Source organism: Bacillus rossius, assembly GCF_032445375.1.
Source record: "Bacillus rossius redtenbacheri isolate Brsri chromosome 4 unlocalized genomic scaffold, Brsri_v3 Brsri_v3_scf4_2, whole genome shotgun sequence".
Taxonomy (NCBI): Eukaryota; Metazoa; Arthropoda; class Insecta; order Phasmatodea; family Bacillidae; genus Bacillus; species Bacillus rossius.
Window position 1 is genome coordinate 20844551 of NW_026962011.1, and position 23990 is coordinate 20868540.

Here is a 23990-nt window from a genome sequence, read left to right on the forward strand (position 1 = left end):
TAACGTCGCAAAGTTAAGCGCTGAGGCCTGAGGTGATAGCCAAGATTATGGTGGACTCAAAAACCTTTGGGTTCCAAAACAGTACCAGGGTTACTAGTATTGCACCAGAAACCCTCACTATAAGAGCTTGACAAGTTAGAAAAAAGAGCCACCAAGCACCCTCTACCAGCAGCAGCAGCACCATGGGCCAATCGCCAGTATGTCTGAGAGTAAGTGAACCAGTAATTTCTCCAGCTGCGTACGAGTGCTGCAAAGAAAACCCCTATTCCCCGAAAGTCGGAAGACGTCATCACCACCATCAAGTACGACCGGCTTGGACACTTGGCTTCACACCCAGGTGAGAAAGGACAGATAAAGGTGAAGGAGTGGGGGAATAGAAAGAGAGAGAGAGAGAGGTATCACCTGAAGTGAATGAATGCAAAATATTGTCTATCAAACCAAATATTAAAAATAAGAAAATGTGTTTCTTGTCACCAAAATGGCAACTTGCCCTGACAAATGTGTTACTCACAGTGCTCATAGTACATAATAATTAGCATATTTAAATTATTTCAGTTTTATGACTGTATAAATGTACTTTTTATTATAAATCATGTATATAATTTAATAAATATACATATGTATCCAGCTCTTGATGTCTTACTTTTGATTGTGGTAAATGTTTTGCTACATAATTTGTAAATACTATAATGATTTAATGTAAAACTGACTTTTTTCATAGCCTTATACATTCTACCATCAAGAAAAGGCTATATGGAATATATTGATAAAACTTAAAAAAAACTTAAAACTAGCTTATGGACACTGCACTTTTCACCTTTGAAAGTCAAAGTTTTGTTTAGAGTACACATGAAAAACAATAGTCCCATCCGGATTTGAAAGAGTCATGGAATGAAACATAAGGAATAGATGCTGCGAAAAAAATTGGCTAACTTTAAACCACCGTGAAATTCACAGCTCGGTGATAGAAGAAGCCCAGAAACATAACTGGTCCAGGAAAAGTTATTAAAAATATTCATCTCTGTTTCATATGATTCCTGTCAGCTTTCCATCAAACCAATTAGATGGCTACATTCAGTTTGAGTGTGTGCAACATGATGATACAAAGTTTTCTCATCTGGCAACTGATCTCTGCGGATGGCTGTCACATCATATAGCTTAAACAAATCTAAAATTTTTTTCATCCATATCATTATTTTATCACTCCTAATTAAAATATTATAATATTTATATTTGTTTTTAAGATAAGTAGAATGTTTGGTAAAATCTAAATGATTGGCAATTTCAATTTTTTTTCCAGTCTCTTTTTTAAACAACAGAAGCTGCACTCACGGGTTTAGATAGTGACACGACTATGGCACGTAGCACACGAAGTTAGAACACAACAAAAAAAAATCATAAAGCTAAATTATTTAAATATATGGTATCCCGGAAGAGTTCTAAAAACACCAGCCCAAGATTATAGTAAACACGCATAAAAAGGAATAAAATGGCAGTTTAACCTGAAATATTTTGCTCGTGCTCACTACCTAGCTATTACTGACAGTGCAGCTTAGACAAATAGATGATGTGTTAAAAAACAATAGTGACTGGAGAGTTCATTCCAAGGCTGGCGTAAAGTTCTCTAAATCCCTTTTTGTGTAAAATAGGCCAAACGTCTTCTAGATTGATAGCTGCAGTTAAAGTAAACCATTGAGTTAATTCCTCTGACATAAAACAAGTTTCCAGCTATTAAGAATTTCCATTTGATTGAACAGAGAATACATTGTCTCTGCAGAAATAAGATCTTCAGGGCCTTTGACTACATATCATCCATTTAAAATTGAAATTATACAAAATTCTTTTACAATGGTTGGATAGTAAATTCAAGAGACCCGCAAAATGTTTAAACCATCCACGATTTTGAAATACAGAAGTTAAAATTAGACAACTACAAAAGTATTTTCTCTTCATTTTAAGGTAAGTGTACTTAATAAATATGTATTTTTATAATTTTAAATACAATTATTTATATCTGGGTGCATTAAAAGCCAAAATTGTGAAATAATAAAAAAAACCATTGCCTTTTTGCTCTTGTATTTTTCAAGAGAAAGTGATCTAATCATGAGCTGAAATATTTGTAATCAATTGCTTTGAAGAGATAGCAAGCCTACTTCAGTTGACCTCATTAAATATCAGGTAGATAAGCCTAACATGGTAATCAGGAAGGGTCACAGTCCAGCAGTCAAGGTCTTCATTATCTCAACATTTCAGTTTGAACTTTTAAAACTAAATTTTCATCAGCAATTATTTTTTTTTATTTTTCTTAAATTTTAACCTGTCGGGAAATCTTGATTATAGTAGGCCTACTACAACAATTATTCATACAGAATATTTAAGAAAGAAATAACCTTAGGCATTTCTGAAGGGTGACAACAAATGCTTTGTGGAAAAACACCTTAATGTGAACAGGTATCAAATTACCAGCATTTCAAAGATACAGCCAAATGTAAATATAAAAAATAGAAACATTGCATATATCTGTGTATAAAATTATTATTACTAAATTATTAATACTTGTACTCTGCAGCATGTGTGTACAGCACTAAAAAACAGGACACGCAAAGAACAGAACACAGTCAAAATACTTCATTTATGTCAACTATTGTGGATACAAAAACAGAAAACTCTATTTGGGAAGATACTTTGCTTATGTGTACATCAAGTCCTTGTTAAATCTGTTGAACCTATCCAAGAACTATACTTTTATATCCATGTGCATATGCTGTACATTTGAGAAGATGGTACCTACACAGACATTTATTTTACACTGTAAATTCATACTTAATCAAAGCAAATATAGCATAGTCTACACAATGGGATTTTTTTAAACACTATAGACAAAAAATTTATACTGATGGTAAAAGTTTTTGGTGTTGGTGCAATTGCTTTCATTCAAGATAACGCAGCACAGACTAACCAGCCACAAGAACTTTAACTAAACAGGCAGTTGAATAACTTATTTAATTCATAAATCCTACAGTGAAAAATAGTTCTTATTATGTTTGTACGCATAACTCTCTGTTAAAAAAAAAAAGAAGTCAATGCCTGATAATGACAATACCAGAAATCAAATTAATGGATTGTGCTGTTCCTTCCCAAACTCTAATAAACATTTTATTGCTTTAAAATAGATGCAAGATGTGTTGGGCTCTACTGCTGTGGTAGTAAACAGTCAACAATATACTAACTCATTAGGTCCCAGAACTGCTTGAAGTACAATCTCGTCACTTGGGTATACTTGTGTATCTGCACAGCTACAAAAAAATACAAAAAAATACTGTGTGTGTCCATTTTTCTTTATGCACCAGCAAGAGTACATATAGCTCAAAACAGAAGAAGGTAGGGGGGACATTTTCCATAATTCAAACTCTTTCATGGAGAGTAAGGGTCCATGAGGCCACACAATAATATAGCAATAACAAAAGGAAAAACATTTGTTAAAAAAAATTTTTTCCGCAATAGTTACAAATTTTCTTTAATTACGGGCTTTTGTTCTTTGTATTATCCCCCTCCCCCCTTGGGATAAGTGGGGGGGGGGGGGTGCAGCTGATCCCTTGACACCACTCCTCTGGATACATCCATTTGCACCAGGGAAGCATAAAGTTGTAAGCCAAGAGGGGAGAGAGATGCAGCTATAGCACCATAATAAGAATACCCATATTTTGTGTTTTCCCCCATTAAAAAGCACTGAGTGGATCTAACGATTGCAATGCTATAAAGATATATTTTCCAGTCACTGCCTGGCAATGGTGCCATTTTTTTGTCTTCCTTTCACTATAACATGCTCCATCTGGATTATTCCAAATATTTAGCTTTATGATACATATCATTAATACCACTGATAAATCATAACAATATACATGCTATTATTAATTTTAGATCATAAAAATTTTTATTTGATTGAATAAAATTTTATACTACTTGATTAATCTTCATGCACAAACATTACACATTTTTTAACTCTTAAGTTAATAACTTTTTTTACATCCATTTGAAATAAATCATTTTACTTAAAGCCTGAACACTATGTAACAACTTCATGTATTCACAATTTGGCAACAGCTGGAACTATAAGCATTAAAACTCTCAAATGAATTAAAAAAATCACAGCAAGATTATGGCCAAAAAATATTTTAGCTAATAAAGTTCTTAAAAAGTGACAGTATTTTTATAGCTTACACTTTGCATTAAAGAAATAAAAATTACTAAAAAGTATATTTTGCATGTTGACATTAATATTAGTATACTTATGAATGAAAACTCATGTACCACACATGACCTGGCAACAAAGCAAATAAATATAAAATAGCTAGCACACCTGCATTAAATTTTCTTCGGCCCCATTGAAAAGAAGAATGAGATTGTGTTTCAGGGGAACATCCATTCGACTTATGACTTGTAGAACTTCCAGCATGATCGCACAACTAGCCCCATCATCACTCCCACCTGCACTCAAGAGTATATAAAAGTAAACTAAAGGTGTCAAAAGAAATCCTCCTGTGTGCTACAATGGTCCAGGTGGTTAAGAGAGAAACACATACAACTATAAATATTAGGTGGGTTTTAATAAACTGCTTAGCTGAACATAGTGTAAGAAAATATATAATAAAAAACAAATTACAAATATAAAAGTGGCAAATATGCCTCGATCCAGGGAATAGTAAATAAAATTTTATAAATGTCTGATTAATTTCCGGTGTGAACACAATGTATCTTTCCAAGTCTTAAATGTCTGACCAATCAAGGAAAGCTGATTCACTAATTAGGCAGATATTTGACCTAACTCATAAATTAACAGCCATTAAACCATAGATCCATAGGCAGCACTATTACCATCTCAGAAGAGTTATCAAGTAAGAAACATTTTCCATTAATTTGACTAGTATGGTCGACACCTTAACGAGTATATCTACTGCTTGAAGACTTTGACTTTGGTTACATCTATAAGCATCATAAGATAGAATTAGATGGCTGAAACAGAATGAAGGTAAAAGTTAGTCATGTTTTTAAAACTCTGCTTAAATATTCAGAGAACCAAATGTTTTGTTCACTAATATTTATAAAGATTCAGGTCTCAACCATCTGAAACTGTGGAAATAAAATCTAACAATATTTCCTTTGTCCTTAAATGTCAAGATTAAGAGGGGATGAATCCACAGACACCATGGGTTATTGACATAGGTTCTGGAACGGCTGGAAGGTATTCTTCAAGGTGTGGAGTGGGTTAATAAAGGATTAATTTAACGTGACCCTCAAAACTGTAAATGGGTAGGTGACTTGAGACCGCTGAGCTTGCAGTCTTACCATCCAGTAGTGAAAATTGTTTAAATAAATGCTACCCTGATCGACAAATTTCAAAAGGAAAGACACAAAAACCATGATTATAGAAATATTTGAGAAAATTTTTAGTCATATTTAACAGTAAAATAAAAAAAATAAAAAAAAATAAAATTATTTAGAGAAACACTTCTGATCTGAATTTCAACACTTTCACACAGCAGAATAGAAGTGTGTGAAAGTTGGGCCTCAAAAAATATGCCTCCAATTTGTCCCTTTATCTCATTAGAGAAAAGATAAAAAGGAAAAAAAAATTCTCACTCAGAAATATATTAACAACCTTTTTTAAATCTTATGATAAAAAATTGCTGTCCCTTATTGATAAGTATGGTGAGTATAATACTATTAAAAGTCATCATATGGCAAACAAGAAATTTTTTAACTTACCCATGAATTTTTCTTTTTCAAGAAAAAAATTATACTTAGGAAACTCAAGCAAGAGAAATGCCTTTATGTCATTAAAACAGAAACTAAATTCAACTCTTAAAAAATTATCATATTACTTATCAAATACTTTACAAATGTTTTAAAAATGTAAATAGTTTGAACTTATTAAATAGCAATTAAAATAACATCACCATAGTTAAACTATATTTTTCAATCACGGTTATTGCTGGGAATATGTGTTTCTACTGCAGAATTAACACCTACATATCAATGAAACTTACCTGGACTGTCGGAAACGGTGTCGAAGTGACAGTTCATCAACAAACTATGTGAAGATCCCTGTCTGGAGCCTATTTTCACAACAATGTTCTGAACGTTCCTGTAAACGTTCGTCATCCCATCCAGGAAATGCAGAGGGAAGGCACCACTTGTCTTCTGAACATCCACAGTTATTTTATGAATAGACTTGGCCTGCTCAATTATACTATTGATCTCTCTTAAAATCACTTTTACGGCAAGCACCTCGTTTTCGTAGCTGCCGGCCGGCCTAGGTCCCAGCTTCGTAAGTTTCGCCAAGTGGTTCATCGCCCTCTGAGAGATGAACCGATGAGGGTTGCCAGGAACATCGTCCATCATTAACGGCTTTGGAAGCCTCCTCGAAAGAACTTCTACCATCCCGCCGACAAAAGTCAGAAACAGGAGTGCTGTTAGGAAATAATACGTTGGCAAAGGCAAAAGACTTTTTCTTTGCTGTTTTTTATTCCCGTAAGGCTCTGGTAGAGTTTCCACACTGCTCTCTCGGAACCTTAAACGTACACCCTTCATTCCCTAAAAGCAACAGAGAAAAATGAGGCTAAAGTATACTTTATGATACAAGAGAAGTTTAAATTAAAGTAAAGAAAACCCACATTTAAATTACATAAATGTGGTAAACCAAATATACTAAACCGGTTGGGTTTGTGTACTATACTAAAATAAGCTGTAGTACATAATACAATATCCGAAAATAACTTTCATAAAGAAACATATTTTATGCAAAACAAGCGTGTTTATATTCCCCACAAAAAAAAAAAACAATTTACAATACTTGTCTTGTAAGAATGAAAGGGTGGTAAAAACATTAGCGCTACCAAGCTGGTGACATTATCAGCTGTATTATGGTATCATGATGTATACTAGTCCCAAAAATGATTACAATTTATAAATTATGAGTAAAAACTAACCATTTTCATTCAGCATGTACAAAAGTCAATTAAGTATCCATAAAATGGAGGAGCATACACATGAACACAAAAATTATGATTATATTATAAGTAAAATAGAAATTTTGGATTTTAGTATTCTAACAAAATAATCTGTAACTGCAATGTCCTGCTCTACTCACCTCAAATGTTTCAGATGAATGACTTGTATAAACAAATATAATTTTGGTAATAAAAACTGTTGTACTAAAATTTGTTGTACTAAATAAAATCACCATTTATTGACCACCTACACAAAATATATTACGAAAAATATTCTCATAGCTGCCAACCACGAAAAATTAAATTTTGAACACAATAACAAACTGAAATAAAACCGTCCAAGAATTCAGCTACATTGAAAAGAACCTAAAGTTTAAGATTGCATTAGGCTATACTGCAGATACCGAACAATCACAATTATCTTGGTTTGCACAAATGTTGTAAAGAGATTTTTTTTTAAAAAAAAGTGTAAACATTGTTCATAAGTGAAAAAAACAAACTATTATGAACCTTATGCTAACCTAATGCCAATGCTGCTCAGGGAAAGCTACCACTGTGTACTCAAATAATATGTACTGTATATTTATTTGCTATTTCAATACTGTTACATGTTCCTATGCTCATACAGTTAGAAATATTTCAACTTATGTTTTTTACATTGTGAATTATGAATGTTTGACAAAAATATCATATATTTTGAAAAGCTTGGAATCATTACAAAATATGTATATGATTAGTAAAACAGTACAAATAAATAGTAAAAATTATGAACAATGTTAATTAGAAAATGTTGACAAACAAGCATTCTTAAAAATAACAAGTAAAACATACTGGCAACTCAATCACAAGTAACTTAAAAATGATTAAATATTATCTTTAAAAAGGTATAAATATAGTTAAAGTATTTTATTATTACAGTCAATCTTTCATTTAACTCCCTATATAGAATGTATATTTTAACATTGCAAACTAATCAGTATATAATAGAATACATATTAATTGTAATTTTCTTCTCAGAGGACCTTATTTTATCTTAACTAGCTCAATTCAGAAATAGGCCTAATGCACAATAAACTGAAATTTATGTTGTGAGATTACATCTTTATATGTTGTCCGTAAAAAAAATATTTTTCTTTTCTTATAAATAATTTAATGGAACTTATACTATGTATTACATAAAATTGATAGAATGACAAGAAAGATGCAACACACTTTAAACACAATCCAACCACGAAGGCAAAACATAAGACTACAAATAACTGGATGTCGTGATTAAGAGCAATCTGACACTTCCCACATCTTAAATTAACAGCACATGCCAGCCAATCTCCTATCTCACACTCTTACTCCACCCATCTGCCTCCGTGATCACGTTTATGAAGAAACAGAAATTATTGTTACATTACCAATTCAATGATTAAGAAAAGACTTATGCATAATGTACATTTACCCACGTGGACAGTTAATATTATTTTAGTGATTTCTACTGTAAAATATATTTTGTAAAATGCAGAAATTAAAATACGTAAAAACTAAATGTATGTAAAGTACCACACATAAATTACATGGGAGTAAAAATAACTGGTCGGAAATAAAACATATAAAAAATACTGATAGTATTAAGAATCGAGAACTACTGTACACTTTAAAATTGGTAGTAAAAAAAATTAATAAAAAATAGCAAAATACAGCTATATATTAACATAACTGATCATAGGGGCAGGCATTTTTCGCGAAAAGATCTGAACACTTATTAGACTGCAACAAGGTATACCCGCACCAGTGGTTTCTTCCTTGAGATTGGCAGCCTTCTGCGAGAGAAATCGTTGCCTTATTTGACCGAGCCACTCAGGATGAGTTTGCTACCGCACTGAATCACTGTGATTGGTGTTGTTACAATCGATATGTACCTGGGAAAAACTCACCCAATCACGAAATACAGACGATGCTATAGTGTTTTAACTTTCATCTAGTCTCGAAATCTTTTCGCGAAATCTGCAGGCCCCTACTGATGCACCTTGGGGAAAATCTCTACATAGTGTTTAGTTTCTTGGTTCCTAGTCTAAAAAACCATTGTCAACTTAAAAAAAAATAGTTTAAAGGTTTTCTCATAAAACTAACCATTAGCTACCAATATCTTAAGCTCAAGAAGTGAAAAAAAAATAGAGTTTGAAGGTCAAAACAATAATTTCCGTAATAAGCACTGTATCAATCCATTCAAAATTACCCTAAACTTTCTACACATTATACAAACCTTTTGTCTAATAAATTTCTTATAACACCAACCCTTACTGCAAGGGATTACCAAAATGAGCTTGAAGAATAAAAAAATCCTTTATGGTACTATCCAGGGATGTCACTAGACTAATTTCTGGGCCAAGAACTCATCTTGGCACCCCGTCTTATTTTCTAAACCAACTCAACCGAAACCTTCCCCGACTACACCTTATATCGCCACCACATATTAATTCCACTATTCCAAATATTTGTTATTTACTTAACATAGATTTTTTTTAATATGTATTTTATGACATGTATCTATATGTAGCTTTCAATACAAACAATTAAGTTCATCTGCCCTTCAACATTTTTATTGTGTTCTAACACTATGATACTCCAGTTAAAATCTATAGTAAAAATTAATCTGCCTGTTTAGGCTACACTCCCCCCCTCCTTTTTTTTTAGTTATGTCCCTGGTAATACCTTAGCATAAACAAACTATACAACTTTTTCAAAATGGTTGTAAATACAGTACACTCCCTATTTAACGCGGTTGTCGGGGGACATAACTTTTACCCGCGTTGTTGCATAACCGCGATGTTTCGATGTGACCAAGGTCAAAAGTCATAAAACACCGCCTGTGTTCTAATAGGTCGGCAAGCACGCACAGTATAGACGGCCCGCCTTTGTGCGGACTTTGCATCCGCAGTTTTCACTAAACGCGGGTGAAAAAATAAAAATAATAAATTTTAAAGATAAATATTAAATGTTGAATTGTTTTTATTTTTCCGCGTGCCGCGCACAGTTTGTCGCACGGCCTACGAGCGCGCCACACGCCGCCATACACACGTGCGGCACACAAGCTGCTGCCAGTCTCGTGGTGTCAGCCACAGTATCTGCTTCGTCTGAGTGTCCGTAACAAAGTAAGGGCAGTGTGTGCGGTTACACACGATTCTGTGGTCAAAGTCTTCTAAATAGAAAGGCCACAGTAATACTTCAAACCGAATATGAATCGCAAAGTACCGAGTTTGATTGACAAAATAAAAATTCTAGATTTACGTACTTACAGATAGCGTGTCTTTTGCAGAAGTATGCAGCAGATACGTGAAAAACGATTCTAGCATTCGTACAATATAAAATAAAGAATCGTCTATCGTGTAAAGTGGCTAATCTTTGTTATCCATGCTTACATTAAATTATAAATGGTCACATGTGGGATACAAAAATTGCGCCAAAATAATTTTAGCGCAATAAGTGGCGCCGTATTAAAAAGTCTGTTAAACGTTGTCTTTACTTATTCCATCAAACGCTGTGTCGAGTTGCTGAGTGTGTGTGGCTCGGATCGGCAAGTGTTATATTCCCTAGCCTCTGGTTAAAGGTCGGGAGTCCGCTACACATAAACATATCCGGGGCTTGTTTACTACCTCACGGCAAAAGTGGTACAGTATGGTTCACGTAAGTATTGGACCACTGGGAATTCCTCGGCAAAGATTAAAAATACGCTAGCTGATTTACTTTACTATTTAATGTTAAAACATTATACCAAAGTAAAAAGATGAACGTGTATAATACAACGAATAATATTACGTATGTAGGTTCAAGTTATAACAAAACATTTATATGTCTCCGCTTGTCAACACACGTGACCACGAGAAGTGTGCCGACGGAAATGAGTGAACTACTCAAGGTCACCAGAAATTTTATTTTTTTCCTAGCCTAAGTTAATTCTAAGTGTGTAGGGGAGGGTCCAGGTTAGGGGAGGACCTAAGTGTGTCTCAGGCCGAAGCCTATACACTCTACCATGCGGGTTTTTAACCATGCAGGACAAGGGCGCGTGCATCGTGTGCTATTGGGGTTTACTGGCCAGCCATGGCTGCAATTGGCGCCATGACTGACGCCCCATTGGTCGCCTAGCTTAAAAGCTAGCTAATGTGACCCAGGTAAAACCTGCATAGACACAGGGAAAACCCTGGGCCGGTTCATGCGGGGATCAATTAACATGCATTAAGCAAGCAGGTAACTACTGGACAAGAGGAAGAAGGGTCCAGGTAAGAAGAGTTGGAGGGGCTGAAAAATCAACCATGCTGGAGTTGGGTGCTTGGGCCTTGCGGCCCGCATTTAAAGGTTGGGAACTCCTGGGTTATTATTAACCAGGGGCGCAAGCACCCCCAGGGGCGGGCGACTTCACTCGTCAGCCCAGCCACAGCTGCCCAGGCAGCCACAGTTAAAACAGAAGTGGGCAGACGAGCCAGTAAACCGGCTCGAACTGCTGGCTCTCGGAGCGAAAGGCAGCCTGACATTGCACCATCTTCATCTTCCTTCTTCCAGTCAACAGCCAACGACCTTTCAAGCCAGGGTGGGGGTAAGTCGTTCAGGCGAATGAAGTATCTTGCGAGTCGGACCCTCTTGCCCCCCAAATTCCCGGGTCGGTTGAAGGTCGCGCCGCCCAGGCTACCACTGGCTCCAACAGGGCCCCAACTTGAAGGCGCCGCCATCTCTTCCTTCAGAATTCCGATGCTGTTCAGTTCCGTTGCGCGCGCGGCAGTCCACAGCTCCGCAAGTTCCAGCCCGCAGTTCGTCTACACTTCGCTACTAAGGCACATCGAGCTCCCCTGCGGTGCCTTCGCCGACGAAGCTGCTTTCTGCCGCGCGCCGAGCTACATTCAGGCTACCTTTCTCCCCGACAGCCGTGATAACGACTCCAAGGTCACCAGACTTCCCCCCTTTCGGCTTAATCGCCCCTCTCATCTCTGGCGCTTATATTCCACTCCTCCCGTCTACCCGGGTGTCTTGGTCGCATATTCTCGGCTCGCCTCTCCCCTCCCAGCGCTTGCCGTCAACCAAACCTATCCAAAATCAATCCCCAGCCGAGTCACGCTGGATAATGTCGCTGGACGGTGGGCTTAATCGGGTCCCCTGTCCGATGCTTTATTTGTGGGTTAAAAAAAATGTTAAGAACTAGTGTTTCAGAAAATAACACTGGGCTGGATTGGACCATAATTTGAAAACACTACAAGATAGAGGAATAATTTACGGAGATATCTTGTTAAGAATTTCACTGCGGACATTTTCTACGCCTAGGCTTTTTTCTGCCCGTTGCTTAGTTTGTTAGTGACAACGCAAAATTATCCTAATCGGCTGTCAACCATTTATTGCATTATTATTACAGTAGAACCTCGTTAATCCGTGACGCGCTAATTCGGGAATCGGATAATCCGGGACGATTTAAAAGTGCAGAAAAAAAAAAGAGAAGTAAATATTGTCAGCGCCTAAAATTAACGTCACGCGGGCCGGCGGCCGGCAAACACTGCAAGCCTTCGCATGGGCCGCCAAACTCTGCAACGAAGTTTGTACCGACTCTTTGTGTCGCCCCCCTTTCAGCTGTCACATTTGTCACTCTTTAAACTTGAGGGGGATGTCCTGACTTCTGCTTCCCGTCTCCCTTTGTTTGTTTCCACCCGCCAACGCACGGCAGGCGCCTGGCGAGTGACGTGTCTGGCTGGCATTCGGCTGGACGAAGTTTTGATGAGGGGGGAAGGGGGGGGGGGGCTACCCAAAATTTATGTGTGCAAGTTCAGCACGATCTTATCTTTCTCTCTTCGGCTGTTGTAAATGACCGTGAACTAATGGCTAGGCAGTGCCGTATTTTTTTAAGCCGAGACTAATTCGAAGACGGCCCTTACCGTGAACGGATTATCCGTGTTTATTACTTTTTTTTTTACAGGATTTTAATTATCCGGGCATCGGCGGGTCCCAATTAACACGAATAATGGAGAGTTTACTATTTTTTATCCATCTGCTGCCAAGGCGCAGTAAGCCTCGGTAGATGTTACGTCACATGACCTTGGCCTTAACCCAGCTGCACGCCGGTGTCTGAGAAGCTTGACAAGACCTTCCGGGCTTTTAATCGCTAGTCCGTGAAATTCGGTAATCCGTGATTATCTCGGTCCCGACCATCACGAATTAACGAGGTTCTACTGTTGTTATTATTATTATTATTATTCATTTATGATTGGGGGACATGGTTTGACCCGCGATATACCCGATTCCGCGATCTATCGGGGCGCGGTATACCGGGAGTTTACTGTACTTCAAATATTATCAAAATCTTTTACTTCAATTTTTTTTTATCTGTAACCCTCAAGAGCAAGGTGTGAATAAATTTTTTTTAAATGCCTACCATTAAGAGTAAATGGGTATGTTGTTTTATTAGCACTAGTGACACAGCACAGAACTTGTCTACCTGCACCGGGCCAAAGTCAAGGTCATTCCCATGTCATTACTAACTATATAATATTGTTACGCACGCGAAGAGACCAGACCGCAATGCCAAGTTCGGAGCTGGATGGCAGCCCTGAACGACTACGTGCGGCCCGCTAACGTAAGGCACGGCCCGCTAACGTAAGGCGCGGCCCGCTAACGTAAGGCAAGCCACGCGTGCCTGGCCTGTCCCTCCCCCTCTGCTCCCTGCACATTGTCCTGCCTCAGAGCTTTTATCTATCGCTGAGCGGCCTAGGGAATTTCGCAGGCCGCCATGCGGAGTAGCATGAATTGATGCCACCCTTCTGGACTCTTCAGGTGTCGGGTTGGTCCGGGATGACGCGACTCGCCACAGCCGCTCGTCGGTTCAAGAAGGGTGCCCAGATATTTAAGCAGCAACGCCGGCTTCCACTGCAGTTTGGTGAGGAGTCTCACAATGTTTGCCGCGAGTTCGGTGACGAAGTTCCACAAGGAGTGTCGCGCGAGTTCTGCAGAGTGCCGAGTTCCGCGAGTGAAGGGAAGTTCGACATCAGCGAAGAGGGTGTGAGACACCCCCCCCCCCTCGAGGGTGGCACGACGCAGAGCGACGGGATCGCGAGAGTGCAACTGAGTGGCACGAGACTGTGTGTGTGGACAGGGGCGAACCACTGTTGAGCCTAGCTCCAGTGAAGAGTGCGAACTGTGGAACTTGACAGACATTGAGTGACTTGAGAATAAACATTTTTTAGTGCCAATGATTTGTGATGGGAAATTTTTAAGTACATTTATTTATTATTAATGTAAATATTAGTAATTAATAAAACTGTAGTAAAACTTAACTGGGCTATCCCTTACGAACCCAGTTCTCCCCACATTATAAATCGTAACATTATTGAAAAAAATTCCATGGAAAATCTGAATACACGGAATAGAAACCATTTTAATCATTTGAGCAGTCTAGAATATGGAAAATGTTCAATTTTATTTCTTTGGAGTATTCACGAAAATGTAAGGTGCTTTAAACATAAAGTTTCCAGAATGTTATAGAAGATTTTAATAGGTCCAGGGGCTTTTAGAATGTTCCACGGTGCATTAATAGTATTAACACTTAAGTTTCAAGAACGTTCTACATAGGCTAGCCTTCCTTCCGAACAGAAATCTAACATCACCTTAGGCCAAGCCGAAAGTAATTTTTGTATTTCAAATAGCTAGATTTCATACTCCGATACGTCAAAAGTATTACCGGACAGGGAAAGTCACCTGGCACTCTAGTGCAGAGGGGCCTCCTCCCCCCTCCCGGACCAATTATCTACAGAACAAAGCATTCTGGGCCCCAATCCCAGTCAAATCATGAATGTCTGTACCAGATTCACACATAAATATTTGTTACTTGAGCATCCTTCGTTGTTTCTTTAGATAACTTATAAATTTGGTTATTTTGAAGAATCTTTCAATACTAAATATAGGCATACAAGCATACAAGATGGGCCAGAATAAAATAATTCCATAGTATTTTCTGTTACCTATCAAAGTAATTAGGTATATTCACGTATTTTAATATTAATTTTAAGCTAGATTTGTACATTTTATTCAGAAGAGCTGGAAATTAAGTGTGTACAACCAGAAACACCCATCCAACTACATAAATAAGGACCCCCCCTCCAAACCTCAATTATTTAGAGCCCTACATTGACCTTGAGGTCCATTCAGGATGTAAAATGGCACCTTTGAACATGCTTACAAATAAAACAACTACAGTAAAGTAAATATTCAATTATTTTCAAATTCAAAAAGTGTTGTTCATAACAATAGATATGTAAACGTATATTGAAAAATTTGGATGACTTACTTTGTGTTTTTTAAAGGTAACGATGTAAGAATATACCGGTATAACTTAAATATTTGTGATCAAGACCTTGAAAAATATTGTTTAGCTATCTCTTCATGAAGTTAAATTTTAATTGTTTTACACTTTACGAAATTATTTTTTAACGTGCGCCTGCGCTCAATATGACATTTCGTCTAAAGAACAAATATAGATTGGCCGTGGAAGCGCCAGGCAGAAACAGTACTAAACACATTACCCATAGGGGCACAGCGCACGCACAACAAAATTTATGATTAACCTCCTTAAAACTTGGTAAGGTTATGTGGATCGTGATCAAGGATAAGAAAATAATAAGATCTGGTTTGGTTTATATAGGCATTTACTCAATCTTACTTAATGATTTTGTTGCTGTTATTTTTTGACTTTACAAACATTATTCCACTGAAGATGACCCATGGCATTACAGCCGAAACAAAATACCAAGAAAATTGTTGACCTTATTTGCTATACTTAATACATTAAATCTTGTTAAACAATAAACCAAATGGGAGGCCCCGGGGCAAGATATTATAATAAGTAACAATGGTTATACTTGACTGAATCTAAGGTCATTTGGTCTCTTAACTTTACAGGCCATTGAATATTGAGCGCGCAGGCTCTTCATAAGACAAATTATAAAAAAAATTACATTTACTCGTTAAATGAATAAAAGTGTCCTGAAACTGGTTGTTTAGAATTATAAATTATTTTGTGGTTTTTCCACTCAGGGAAAAATATGTTGAAAGCTGGAACTCTTGAGAAATTCTCAGATTGCAGGAAGCGAGGAATTTTGGTGAACTAACTCATGAACTGCACATTCGGGAGTTGAATTTGGAGCGGAATTTCTCGTCCTAATTCTTTATGCCCGCCTGCAACCAGTATTCCCATCAAATTAGGTTGGTTAACAGGCGGCTGATGTTGGGCGAAGTTAAGCCCAGGAGAACAGCAAAAGAAAAGTGTGTGTGGGGCGACGAAACAACTTACCTAAGCTGCGGGGTGGAGTAGATCAGGTCGGTGCCTGGAGATGGCCAGGTGATGCGCGACGCGGAAGTTCGCGGTCGCCATGAAGAATAATAAGTTAAGACAAAAAAACTATTTCAAAAACTAAACTATTTCGGGCAGCTAAAAAATTAAAAATTTAGTTTTAAGGCACATGGCCTTGTCGATAACCAACTACATGCTTTAGAGAAAGCCATTCATGACTTTTCGGAAGCGCGTTGTCTCGGGCTGCGAAGAGAGATCCGCCCTTATCGCGTGCTGCCCGCCGAATCGTCAAAAATGGTGCCAGCTCGCCTAGTTAAAACTGTCTTTGGTCGCCTGTCCAGGGGAGGGGCTTCGGAAAACCCGAAGGGAACCCGAATGGTTCCGATTGGAGAAGCCGTACTCTAGCGCGTCCTGGCGAGTGCGCACAGAACTACAAGCCCTAAACGACCTCTCGACTTGGATGCAAGTCTATCCTTAAGGCCTGGCTTGGGTAGGAGGAGACTATGCTGTCCTCTGGCGGAGAGGCGAGGGACATGCCTGGTAGTTGGCGAAACTCCCGCGAGATGTCGTATGTGGTTCATCTGGGGCGCGAGGGGCTGTGGCCTTCATCCCGGGCATTGGCGCGGCTGTGGGTTATGACCTGCGTGGACCAGAAGAAACAGGGGGGAAGGGGGGGGGGGGCTACGACCGGTGACTGACCCGGCCTGGGAACAGGATGGTCTGAAACGACGCTACGTGTTGTTGGGCTGATGAACGGAACACCGTTTCGTGAGAGGGACAGCTAGCTTCAGCACAGCTCCGAGAAGAGGAGTTAGCATCTTTGGGGGCAGAGACCATCTTTTCTAGTCAAGCTACCGTCTAGGGTGAACAGCTCGACGCGTGACGCCTAGCAGGGTCCAGACGAGACGATCGCTGGCCCAGCATGTCGCCCGCAAACTTCAGCCTTAATCGCTGGGAACGGCGTTGGGAGCACTGAACTGCTAAACAAACTAACCTGTCGGTACACTTGACTGAACAAATCTCAATGAAGGAAAAATAAAACAGTGGGACATCATATGGAAGATAAAGTAAAAAAGGTTTAAAATTTCGTAAAATTAAGTAAATCGTACATTTGTGCCTGAAACGGCACAATTTCATGCAGTTAAAAATATGAAATACACTTTATACCCATTATAGGTAGAATTTTAAAAAATGATTGTAATAAATATGTTCATATCGTAGCTAACTTAATATCTTACATACCTCCAATTAGGCCTATGGTAAAAATCAGACTTTTTTACTGCAAAACCAAAAATTACCCAATTTTTCACCCCAGTAGAAGCAAAATTTCAAAGAACTGAAAAAACTCACAATGTAAGTCTTGATATATGTTATTCACAATCAGCTTTTTATATACCACTTCCCTCAACAAAAAGAATTTAATCAAAATCTACCCAGTAGTATTTCTATGATACCAGAACAAACAGAAAAACAAACAGAATAAAAGACCAATAGTAATATAGATACATAGCAGTTTTCTAGTTTTTTTACAAATCCATAAAATTTATATGATTTCAGTCTAAATAATTTTATGAATATAGATAAGAAATTAAATCAATAAAATGTAATTTAAAATATTGAAATAACAAAGACTGACACGTTTAGATCCACACTTTATGAGACATGGGGTTTTTGGTCAGGAAACTATGTTCCTCTATCAAACTAACTTTCGGGTATCGTATTCTATTCTACAGCCCTATCTATTCTGGTACAGGACATGATACCGAATTACTATTTCCCACGGTATCATGTTCTAAATTTCAGTCCTACCTATTAAATGATAGAACAGGATACCGAAGATACATTTCCTACGGTATCATATAATAACTATAACCCCCCCCCCCCCCCCCCAGGTTTATAATATTTTATGATACCACATTTTAAAATTGAAGTAATTTATAGAACACGTTACCATATATATTCCGTACCTACACTAATTTACTTTTCTCATCAACAATATCTTTTGCAAAACAAGCATGTGAATCTTCCTAATTCAAAATGCTCATTCCTACACATTCCGTAAGTACGTACAGGTCATAATTACTTCAGCACAACCTTGTTGCAAACTTCTCTACCATATCACAATGTAAAAATATATAAATATATTTTTTATTAGCTGATCTACCCTCACCAAATTTTCGCTTTGTTTTTATCACTTTAACGATTGCAAAACTAACCTATAGAAAAATTAGCTTTTTTTTTTCATTACCTACTACATTTTACAATTCACCTAACCGAATAAATATTTCACTGAACATTGCAAACAACACAACTCTCGCCTAACATAACTCCAAATCACAAACATTACACACACTTTAGAGACCACTTACCACTCTTGGCTTTATGACAATAATTGTTTACTGTCAATATTTATATTGTACCTAGATATAAAATTTACACCAAAAAAATTGCCACTCCTCAATTTTATTTTTTCTATCACAAAGCTCAAATTGTCAATTTTCTGTTTACTACAATCACACATTCTTTCTCTACACTGCGCCATTATAAAAATATGTATAAACATGACCTTCCTCTTCTCTCGTGACTTATTTCCACACATATAAAATAAATTTCTTAATTCCTACTTATTACTTACTGTGTACTAATTTTTTTCACTTCATTAACATTTATTCTACTTATTAATTAATTCCTCATTCTAAGATTCCTCTAAAACTCATACCAAATTTTTTTTTCTCCCCCACTGCGTTACCAAATATTGGCGCTACTTCGGATTTTGCTGTTGTCAATATTACACACACTATATTTCTTTATTCTACAATACAGTTTGTTATCAGTGGCCAACTTCCATGACGTCATACAATTTCCCTACTTTATTTCTGAACAATAGTAAGACCAGTATTGTATTTTGAACTTGACCACAGATTTTTGTAATACTTAAAAGTATTTTATCAATATTTTACTCTTTTAGCAAGTGTCTAGGATAAGTTAAACTAATTTCTTAGGTTAGCTATATTTAAAAAAACAGTGAAATTGTGTGACCAGTTAGTTTGTTTGGGTAAGATACCTTAAAAATATGCATAATAATTTGAACAGTTGGTTATGAAATACCAATTAAAAAGTAATTATCAGACGTTACTGCTTTTTAGAACGGAATGAAAAAAATCGGAAAACAAGGGTTTTACATACTATACAGTCCCTACATTTACCCTGAAGGAATGGTTTCTTAATTCCTAGTAGGTAGTTTGTGAAAAATAATAATTTATAGCTTACCTTAATATACCAGCATCAGACATCACAACTTCGTGGAACGAAAAGTAAATAAAAATAGAAAGTGTTTTTCAAGTACTAAAGACATCCCTAAATGTACCCTGAAAAAATGGTTTCTTAATTCCTACTGGTTCATGAAAAATTAACAGTTTAAAGCTTACATTACAATACCTGTGTTTTCACACTGCTGCAGACATTCATTGTTTACCCACGATCATGTATCTCTTTATTTGGCACAACTGCAGCCAACTATGGAGAATTAAAAATATGCACTATCTTCCATTTCATATATTGAAGTCTATCCCTGGATCCTTAAGGCTTGATTCCGATGGGATGATCCTGTTGGCTTGATTCTGTGGTAGATTATGCTTGCAGTTTTAATTCAGTACATTGGAAGATCCTGTATACAAAAAATAATATTGTCCTATAATAATAAATTATGATCGTTAAGTCGAATAAGAAGGATTTATTTTTTCAACCTAAATTCATAATTCTTTCTTATTTTGGAATTTATTTTATGTGCAGGATCTTTCGACATACTTAACTAAAACAGAAAGCATCCTGTACCACAGGATCAAGCCAAAAGGATCATGTCATCAGGATATTTCATGCACTGAACTAAAATAGCAAGCATCATGTACAATAGGATCAAGCCAACAGGATCAAGCCATCAGAATCCAGGAATAAACCAGGGATAAACAGCCATAACAAACACAGAATATACGATAGCTGTAACGAAAGAATTCACTGGAAAGACTGCAAAATTCAATGTGTCAGCTACTTCAGTGCACAGCGCGTATGCGTATTCCTCACAGAAAATGAACTACGTTAACAGTTCAATTCAAATTTTAGGCTACCATCAGACTCGTTCGTTATGTCACTCAAAATAGTACGTACTTTAAATCAGGGGTGCAACAACAGGGGAGGGGGGGGGGGGGAAGGCAACTGTATTTTGCCCCCCCCCCCCCTTCTGAAACCTTGAAGTGGGGGCAAACGGGGCCAAAGAAAGTACTGTGTAATAAATTTTTAGATAATAAAACTGTTTAAATAGCACCATTTTCCACCTTAAAATTCAAATTTTCCCGGGGGACGGACCCCCCGCTCCAATAGGGGGGATCGATGATTCTCTATAAAAAGGTATATTGCCCCCCCCCCCCCCCCTCTGGAAATTTAGTTGTTGCGCCCCTGCTTTAAATGCAATGCAACAAAACAAACATTTTTTAATACAATTACACACTTATCGTAATAAAACAACAAACATGAAATACAAGCATTAAAAACTCTTTACAACTGCAATAGTCATATAAACGTATTTCAGTATTACAACACCTACATTGACTAAAGTTCTCCAAAAAAAAACACACATGGATAAACATAAACTACGAATGACGGCGATTGCGTGAATACACAGGTATTTTAAAGTAAGCTGTAAACTGTTATTTTTTCACAAACCAGTAGGAATTAAACTTTCCTTGCAGGGTTAATTCAGGAACACATCTAGTATATGGAAAACATATATTCCTATTTATCGCTGGTAAATAATGAATGGCGACACCAGCGTAAGAGCACAGGTACTGTAATGTAAGATTTATTTTTTTTCACATACTAGTAGGACTTATGAAAACATCCCTTGGGAGTAAATTTAGGAACGTGTGTGTGAAAACCATGTTTTCCAATTTTTTTCTTTCCTTTCTAAAAAGCCATGACGTCCGATAATTACCAATTAAAATGTAGCTTAGCTTAACTAACCTGAATAACCGTTCACACAATTTCATTGTAATTTTCAAGCAGTTAACTGCACATAACCAACCTGTCTCAATATTTTATACTATTTGTAATGTACGTAACCTCACAAACCATTAAAACAGAAAACTATTAAGTATCACAATGCCCTTTCACTGAATTGTTACCAGTAACAATAGAAAGTAGTAGCCTTCCTTCAGATTTTAAGAATGTTTTCAGTGCGCAGCCTCACTTGTCAGTATCTAGACAATCACAAAAATTTAATACGTAGATTTCCAAGCACCTTTTTAAATGTATATACTAGAAAAAAGATAAAACGTATTTTTTTTCTAAATCAGCAGCTTCTCTGTGTAAAATATTTTTTTTTTTTTTTTCCAAATGTTATATTTCAGTCATACTAACCACTGTGGTCAGGGCCGGCGCGTCCATATAGGCGAACAAAGCAACCGCCTAGGGCGCCAAGTAGCTGGGGGCGGCGCAGCACAACACATAACAGCTGATATAATATGTTTAACGATTATTGAAACTAGATGAAAATGGATTTTTGCAACAGTTTGGAAATGTTTATATTGATATAAGTAATTATTTAAAGTCCACGGAGACCTGTTTATGATTTGTAATAAGTAAAAAAGTAAAAAAAAATACAAGCCTGCTTACATTTGATTGTTGACAAAATCTTAGGCTTAAGTGATGTATTTTGAGGCAAGGAAAAAATTTTTTGATGTGTCCGGCAGGGGAAGGGGGGGGGGGGGGGTGAGCATTAAGGTTTTTCGACTAGGGTGTCAATTTAGCTTGCACCGTCCCTGACTGTGGTGGTTGTGATAAGACAGGAGAGCAAGATTATAATATTTTAATTACCAACAAAATTTTAGTTCAAGTGCTGTATTTACATACTACATCATAAACACCATGATTGATTTTGTTTTGGTACTAGTTGAGTCACGTGTGGTACTATATTATTTATGGAGATGGTTTTTTATGTTTTTATGATTGTATATATGATTACGAATGTAAAAAAAAGTTTATTTTTGGTAACATGCTTTCAATTACTTTAAATTTGTACTATAGTAGCCTATTTCACACTTGTATTGTTTGTAATTTTAACTCACAAAAAATATGGCAAAAATTTTCAGATTAAATTTGTTGTTCGCGTATCATTTGGCATGAAGTTTGCTAAGTGAGTGCATAGTTCATAATGGATTCATCGATTTTGTATTGTATTTTTCGATGTAATAACGGTTGGTGTTTCCACGAATGTCACGTGATGTGAGGAAGAATATACATCTAATGGTCGGCGAATTCAAATTACGTTGGTTATTCATGGAATTCATGTTTCGTTAAAGGTTTTAGAAGATCACAATGCTCACAGCGAAAATTATGTATGTACATCCAACATTGATGAACCTTCAAAATTTTACTTTTTTTTTGTTATTTTTAGTACATGGATTTGTACAATTTTATCTTGATGGAATGATCCTGTATACATTAAACCTATTGTAAATATAGCTTGCTGCTTTAATTTAGTACCTCAAAAATTTGTGCACTGGATCCTAGTGGAATGATTTTGTAGGAAACTTACTAGTCTTGAAATCTAAAAAAATTTGAATATTTTAACCAGCTGAAAATGTGTGATTATTGAAGCAAATTTATTACATTTGCTGTAACATCACTAGAGCAATTTAAATTATATTCTAAGCGATACATTTTTTGGTATTAATTGGCTTATACCCTACAATTTCTCTCAATTTCATGACCCAGTCCAATAGCAAGTTTCTCAGAATCCGGCAGGAATTTTGTTTTCAGGTAAAAATTCAGCAACCTCCAAGATTTAAAAAAAAAAAAAAACACGTTCGATTTTTTTATGGAAAAGCCGCCAATTTAGAAATTTATTAAAGTTACACAATAGGACTTACTTTAAGGTGTCGATTACTCATTTTCACAAATTATAAATTACATTATTTCACAAAGTAGAATAGGCCTAAACCGAAAAAAAGTAGTACTTAAGTTAGAGCCAATTACATGGTCTAACATTAATTTCTCCACATTGTATATTTGGCCTGAGAGAACTGTTCGTGTCAATCAAGCGGCTTCTCTATGTCAGAAATTATTACAATAAAATTATTTTAATTTATTGTAACAGTAAAAAAAATAACCTACGCTTTTCAGTCCGATTCAAACAATAAACACGATTGACCTATTTTGATACGCATTAAAAATTCTGTCCACTCATTTTTCTTCCAAACACTTGCATTTTACCAAGGACTCGTTACACCTGCACTATGACATACTGGGTCTCGAAAGTTAAGTTATAAACACTGAGATAATCACGGTCATATAGATAGGTCTGGTAACTTATCTTCATGCTCCGTCGGCTTAGTGAAGCTTGCAGCAGCCTGCCAACTAACGGCGCTAGTAGTAGGTGTACCATTCATTAAAATTGATTAAATGGAAATTTAATATAAAAGTTGGTATATCTTTAAAAAAACTGTTTCGTTTCAACTTCGGGTAAAGTTTACGGTTTATGATTTATTTGGAAGCAATAACCTGTAACTTTGCCACAATTGTCACTTGAATTTTTAATATAGAGAAGACACTATTTAACAGAATTTGTTCTTTAATTGTTAAGTCAGTGACTGTTGTAGTGGTAAAATGCAAGGACT

At 36.6% G+C, this 23990-nt stretch overlaps 1 protein-coding gene across 4 annotated transcripts in view; it reads right to left on the reverse strand.

Moving 5' to 3' along the window:
* LOC134541882 (endoplasmic reticulum metallopeptidase 1-like) overlaps window positions 1–23687 on the reverse strand; it is a 72307-nt gene extending 48620 nt beyond the window's left edge. For 2 of the 4 annotated variants that reach the window (XM_063385600.1, XM_063385599.1), the window contains exons 1-3: window positions 23488–23687; window positions 6048–6594; window positions 4361–4488 (exon numbers count right to left, since the gene is read on the reverse strand). In XM_063385600.1, coding sequence (XP_063241670.1) covers window positions 4361–4488; window positions 6048–6591 — 672 coding nt within the window. In that variant the 5' untranslated portion in view covers window positions 6592–6594; window positions 23488–23687. Of the gene's footprint in view, window positions 1–4360; window positions 4489–6047; window positions 6595–23243 lie in introns of all 4 variants that reach the window. The other 2 variants (XM_063385598.1, XM_063385597.1) reach the window with 1 other exon arrangement.
* Window positions 23688–23990: the final 303 nt, after the last annotated feature.